This window comes from Plasmodium reichenowi, chromosome 12 (genome assembly GCF_001601855.1).
Source record: "Plasmodium reichenowi strain SY57 chromosome 12, whole genome shotgun sequence".
Taxonomy (NCBI): Eukaryota; Apicomplexa; class Aconoidasida; order Haemosporida; family Plasmodiidae; genus Plasmodium; species Plasmodium reichenowi.
Genome location: NC_033657.1, coordinates 1,939,820 through 1,947,319, shown reverse-complemented (window position 1 = coordinate 1,947,319; position 7,500 = coordinate 1,939,820). Strand labels below are relative to the sequence as shown.

Sequence of the window (7,500 nt, the reverse complement as noted above, 5' to 3'; positions counted from 1 at the left end):
TTTAGTATTATTTATAAAATTTATTATATCATTATTATTATTATTATTATTATTATTATTATTATTACTGTTATTTATTGATATTTTTTTAGTCAAATTGTCAATTAATTCGATAACACTTGTTCCTTTCTCATTTGAATCATTTATGTAATTCATCATTTTCTCAACACTACCTAAGGAATAATTATTTATTTCATGTTTATCAAAATGATTATTTATCTTATTAATCATTTTATTAATCATATTAACATTCAATTTCATAGAATCTAAAAAAGATTGAGATATTTTTTGTCTATCAACAAATCTCTTTTTATCAAAAGACATTTTAGTATTCATTTTTCCAATTAATGATGTATACCAAGATGCTTTACATTTATTTTGTTTCTTAACTAATTCTTCTAAAACCACATTTATTGCTTCCGCATCCATTTCTGTATTACCAATACGCCCATTTATTTCGTCATATGATTTTTTTATATCCTCTATAACCTTCTTAGAAGATTCTTCTTCAATTGCGTTTTTCATTGTGTTTTGTAATTTATCTAACAATTTTTTACAAGAATTCAAATCGTCTTTTAATTTATTTGTATTCAATTCATTTAAAGTAGCCATTTTTTCTTCATTATAATTTTTATAATATTCTTTTAATTTATCATATTCACCTTTTTCCATTATCATATGATAACTACTATCATCACATGTCATTTCTTTTACATTTTTAATTTTATTTATAGATACATATATTTTATTTAAAACCACACTTATTTTATTTCTAGAATCATTAATCATATTAGCTAGTTCAATCTTTATTGTAATATGAGCATGTACGTTATTTATTTCTTCCATTATACTATTAATTTGTCTTTTCTTCTTTTCAATATCAAACGAATATTTTACTATATCAAGAGAAGACTTTAAACAATCATTTATTTTATCATACACATCAGATTCTATCGTAAAATATAATTTATTTATAGATGCAGTATGAAAATGTAAACTTGAATTTAATAAAGACATAGTACCTAAATCAACATCTTCTTTTAACTCTAAACCTAAACCTGTTATTATTTTCATGCCTATAATATTTGAAGACTTTACAATAATTCCAAACAAACTTTCTGCTTCATTTTTACAAACAAAATTAGACTTTTCATGTATTTCTTTATATTTATTAATTGCTTTATTTAATTCATTATATGTATTATCATAATCACCCGAAACATTACTGTCTTTAGCACATTTATTTATATAATCAAAACCTTCATTTAATATTGTATCGACTGATTTACATCGATTGTCTAATTCTAATAACATATCTTTAATATAATATACTAATTTATTATATACATCATTTTTAATACTATTCCAATATAATTTCATATCTTCTTCTGCTTTTACAAGTTGTATTTCAAATTTTTCTATGCTTCGGTTTGCTTGTTTTAATTCTTCATATTCTATATCATCATTAGATGATTCAATAATAGTTTTTTGTAACAGATTGTAGGATTCCATGAATTTATTATATATATCATTCATTTTCTTTATATAACTATTTAAATCTTCCATCTTAACACTATGCTTTTTTAAATATATGTTATTTTTTATAGATGAAAATATATTAACTAACACACTTAATGAATTTTTTGTTTCTTCTATACGATCTTTGATATTATTAGAATTGTTATATACATTTTCTAAATTCCCTTGTTCATAATATTTTCTATATTTTTCTAACAAATGTTCTATATTATCAACAAATTGAATAACTTCAGTTAATTTAGTTAATTCATATTTAATATTTTTTTCTTCATCTTGTATATATTCAATATTTTCCATATATTCATGTTCTTTATTTTTTAATTCCTCTAAATTCTTATTTTCTAATATAAGAGACATATCTAACATAGGTTTCATCAAAAATTGAGCTTTGTTAAACATTCTTTCTGCCTTATCATTTAAACGATTTATATCCGGTATAGCATATTCTAGTTTACCCATATATAATTCGAATTGTTCATATGCAATTTTAGATTTTTCATTATTTAATAATTCTTCATCATCTTTTATATTTTTTTGATTTCTTAATACTCTGATTTTTTTAGACAATACTTGAGATTTCTCATTGATTATAGATGCTGTTAATTTCATTCCTTCCAAAATATTATTTACACTGTCCTTTTTATTTTCAAGGGTTTTCTTCATATTAAAAATTAAAACATCATTTAATATATTTGTTATTTTCTTTTCGAATTCTAATAAAGAATCTTTTCTATAAGAAATTTCATTATAATTATCCGAAGCTTCTTCTGAATATGCTTTACACTTCTGATAATAATCATTAATATTTTGACCTTCATGTTCTTCTGATATATTTCCACTTTCTGGTGGTATTGGTATTACTCCTTGTTCTTTTTTATTTAAAATGTCAATAAGATCTATACCTCTATGTACATTTTGAAAGTTCAACATACTTTTAGTTTTATTATCATAAGCATTTTGTATGCATGTCATTATATCAGATTCTATAACAGAAATGTCTTGTTTTATTTTCTCAATATTTCTTATATATATATCAATTGATTCATGTTTTTCAGATCCTAAAACTTTATTTTTGTATTCTTCTGCTTTTTCAATGTTTAATTTTATATTTTTTGATAACGCACTCTCTTTTTCTAATTCCATTTCTAAATCTCTAGCATGGTCTTCACATTTATAACTATTTTCCAAGGTATATTTAGTAACTGCATCTAATTCAATAGATTGTAATATGGCATACATATTTTTTAAACTAGCTAAATTATTTTTAATATCATTGTTATTTTGAATAGATGTCTTTAAGTATTCATCAAGAACTGATTTGTTACTTTTAATAATATCCATATTTTTATCTCTACAAGACTCTTCTAATAATGAAGATGATTTTGTATAGAGCTCTTTTATATTGTTTTCTTTCGTAATACATTCATTATATATTTCATTATATTTGAATGTTGTAAGTTTTGATATATCTTCCTTTATAGAATTATTCATACTAAGAATAATTTTTTCTTTATACAATTCAATTTCTACTCGTTCTACAGAAGATTCTTTGATTTGATTTTTAATTTTTTCATTAATCTCTTCTATTAATATTAATTCATATAATAATCTAAAATCATCCACATTTTGTAATTTATATAAATTTTCATCAGTCGTAATAATAGATTTCAATAAACTGTTCATACTTTCATATATATCAATCAAATTCTTTTTCTTAATTCCATAACTTATATTCGTATTCTCCATTTCCTTTTTAGTATTATTCATGTTTTCTTCTAATTTTAATTTTAGTTTTTCTATTTCATCTTTTTTATCATTAATATTTTTGAATAAATCCTCTTTTTTTTCTTCTAAAAGTTTCATATGATTATAATCCCTGTTATCAACACGTATACTAATAAGATTATTAGGATCTAATTTAATATCATTTGTGTTAAAGTTTGTTTGAATAAAATCTTTTAAACTTTCTAAATTAAGTATCACCTTCTTAATTTTATTCTCTATATTATGCTTCAAAGTTTCTATTAATGATATAATATGATCAATATGGTCTATATAAGGTTTAATTATTAAGGTATCTATATTTGCTTGTAATATATTATAATTTACATTTAAACCATTTAATTCAATTTTGAGAACTTCCCATTCATATTTATTTCCTATTAATTTCTCTAAAAATGTATCATCATATGTATTTATATTTTCCTTTAATTTCCTATACTCCTCATTTTGCATTTCTGCTTCTATTTTCAACTCGTTCATATAAGTATTAGATAATCTATTTTCTATTTCATCTAAACCTTTATTTAAATTATCTTTTAAAAATATTTTTTCATATATATCTATAAAATTATCTGTCTGTATTAAATAGGATCTTTGAGATAATCTATTTATAATGTTACCTTTATTTTTCATTACTGAATCAATTAAGGACAAATTATTCATAGATCCATTTATGGCATTATTTAAGATTTTGATTGCATTGGTTTTCTTATTATATAATTCAATATCTTTTATTATGTCATCGAATATTTTATTCTTTTCAATAAAAATGTTTTCATCATGTTTTACTTTACTTTCAACATTTAATTCATCGTCCTTTTCAGAAAAGAAGTTACGTAATTTATTCAATTCAGTAGGATCATATGTAGAAAGAATAGATGAAGAATTAGACACAGTTGTAGCAACATCAGAACTTGGTGTATTTTCTACAGAATTAACTACATCATGAGATGTATCATTTTCTAATTTATATGATAGAATATTATAGCTTTTTAATTCATCCTTAATTTTTTTTACTTCATCATTAATTATAACAATTTCATTATTTATAATAATTCTTTTTTTTATTAATAATTGTTCTTTATATTCTACAAATTGATCATATATATTTTTTCCATCAACTAAGGTTTCATCATTATTATTTAAATTTGTAATAAATGCATTTAATCGACTTTCCATTTGCTTTTTAAATTCATCTAATTTGTTTTTTTCATTAGAATATTCATTTACATTTTTTTTTAATTCTTTATATTTTTCTAGTACTTGATTTAAACTTTTTAGAGGATCCATTTTCAATACATTGTGATTCATCTTCATTAAGCTTTCTTTAAGTGTCACAAGATCTTGTAATTCTTTTTTTAGTTTCTTAATAATATTATGAAAAATGTCTGAATTGATAAACTCTAATTTGTTGTATTCACTAATAGTATTATTTAACATGATAATAATATCTTGCGTACTATGTATTTCATATATATAATTTACATTTTTATCTATAAAATCTTTTCTATCTTTAAAAAATTTTTTCAAATTATTATGAATATAATAATGTTCATTGTTTATGTTATTATTATTGTTATTATTATTATTGTTGTTGTTATTAAAAAAATCCTTATTAATAATATTTATATTATCTAATATCTTATTTGTTTTTGTTATATAATCATTTAGAACTAATGAATTTTCATCAAATAATATTTCAATTTCTAATGCTGTATGATTTATTATATCATTTATATATATAATATCATACATTTGTTTTAACTTTTCATTTATATTATCCATCTTTGATTTAATTTCTTTAATTAAGGTATTCTTTCTCTTTTCATCTTCCTTTAACTTCATTAATTGGTTTAATGAATTTTGTACATTTTCTATTAACAAATTCGTTTCTAAATTTATATTATTGATATCTATAAAATAATGTTCTAAATTTTGTATTTTATCATTTTCTTTTATACTTTCTATAATATGTAAAAGATTCATTAGATTTTTTTTCTGCTCAGTACTATCAGCGGATTTATATTCATATAATCCGTCTAATTTTATTTTAGCCTTTTTAATTGTTTCATATTTATTATTTATATCATTAAGTAATTTCTTTAATTTGTTTATAGATTTTTCTAATATATATAATTTTTCATATCCATTATTTTTTACACTTATCATTTCTAAGGTAGAACCCATATCATAATCTTTTATTTTCCACTTATTTTCCGAAAAACACTTTTCAGCTGCATCTAATGTTATTTTAGCTTTAGATGTTATATTCTTATATTCTGAATCTAAATTGTTTGGATATAAAATATTCTTCAATCGTATTTTTATATCTTCTATTAAAGTATTTAATAACTCTTGTAATATGCCTTTTTTCCTATTCAATAAAATATTTAACATATCAAGAATTTCTGTACTAATTTTAAAGTTGGAAAATGTCTTAGCAAGTTCAAAACTTTTGTTCATAAGTATTGTTTTATTCAAATTAGGTAAACGTCCTTGCTTAGTTGATATATGTTTTATTTCACTTATTCCCTTGTTAATATGATTTAAGTGAAAATTATATCTCTTAATAATATCATTAATTTCTGACTGTACAAAATTAATAGAATATAAAGTTTTCTTATCTCCCAATATTCTCTTGTCCATATCATTTAAGACATTAGAAGTAAATTCCAAAAGTTCTTTTGCATTATTTAGATTATTATGATAAGCCTTTTCAGGTAATTCGTTAATGTGAAATAAATATAATTCAACAATCAAATTATAATTTTTTAAATCACATATATTATTTCTACAAATTGTATTACTTAACATATTTCGAATATCTGTATTCATTTCATAAATTTTTTTATTAATATGTTCATCATATTTATTTAAGCATTTTTCAAATTCATTTCTTAAGAATTGATAATTTTTTATATTCTCATCATACATATCTTGTACATTATTCTTATAATATTTAGGATCCTCTAAATTGTGTATTTCATTTAATAATTTATTCTTATCATTCAAACAATTACTTTTAACTTCATGCATATATTTAGATAAAGGTTCTAATATTTTATATAAATTACTATTCTTATTTTCCGTTGCATCATTATAATAAGTACTATAATGAATCATTTCTTTGCATGCATGGATATTCACATAATGTGGGTATAAAGAAAATTTTAAATTGCCATTTTCATCTATCATATCTATTTGATATAAATTATTATCATCTAATAATTTAGGATCTTCATTTTCTATAATATTATTTCTTAAATCATCTGATAAAGGATTTTTAACAGAACTCACGGCATTATTATTAACCTCTTGGGAACCCCCTACCTTTATCTTATTTATGAAAGAATTATGTGTTGGACTGTTAACAAAACGTTTTTCATTCAATGTAACAAATAAATGGGGTCTAAATAAATTTGACGAATGCACATTATTTTTATTATCTTTTTTTCTTCTACTACTACTATTATAATATTTATAAGAATAATCATTATCATTATTATTATCTGAAGATTTTTCAGTTGATAAATTACTACCCTTCGAAACTTTCCTCTTTCCAAAATTTAAACCTTCATTGTTCTTTGAATAAAAATTCAAATGTGAAAACTGAAAGTTTTCATTATTTCCATTTACTTTATATATATTATTCTGATGACTTTTTTCTACAAAAAATAAAACAAAACAAAATATAAAAATTAAAATGAAAATTAAAATGAAAATTAAAATAAATATATTAGAATATTCATATATATATATATATATATATATATATATATATATATATATATATATTATTATTATTATTATTATTATTATTGTTGTTATTTTATTTCATTTTCGTTTTTTTTTATAATAATACCGATTAAGATAAGTAAAATATTACAAAGAATTGCCCTATATATTAACCCTTTTCTCATAGTTCATATATCTTAAAGCATGCATTCATCTTATAGTTTTAAATATACACATTAATTAAACGGTTCTAAAACACATCATATAAATGATTTACATACTTAATATATATATATATATATATCCTAATGTATTTTGATAAAAATTATATATATTTATTAAACACAAATAGTCTCTTCAATTTTTCCTTTTTTTTTTTCTTAACAATATATTAATATTATTATTTATATAGAACAATTATTCAAATCATCTCAAAATGTGTAA

General features: G+C 20.4%; 1 protein-coding gene across 1 annotated transcript in view; it reads right to left on the bottom strand.

Annotated features, from left to right (window-relative positions):
• The window catches only part of PRSY57_1251800 (reticulocyte binding protein 3), a gene marked incomplete at both ends in the record, with an annotated part of 8,843 nt that extends 1,602 nt beyond the window's left edge, over positions 1 to 7,241 (bottom strand). Inside the window, 2 exons of the mRNA XM_020115126.1 lie at positions 1 to 6,986; positions 7,184 to 7,241. The exon at positions 1 to 6,986 is cut by the window's left edge and continues 1,602 nt beyond it. Of these exons, the coding sequence (XP_019970279.1) occupies positions 1 to 6,986; positions 7,184 to 7,241 (7,044 nt within the window). The remainder of the gene's footprint in view (positions 6,987 to 7,183) is intronic.
• Positions 7,242 to 7,500: the final 259 nt, after the last annotated feature.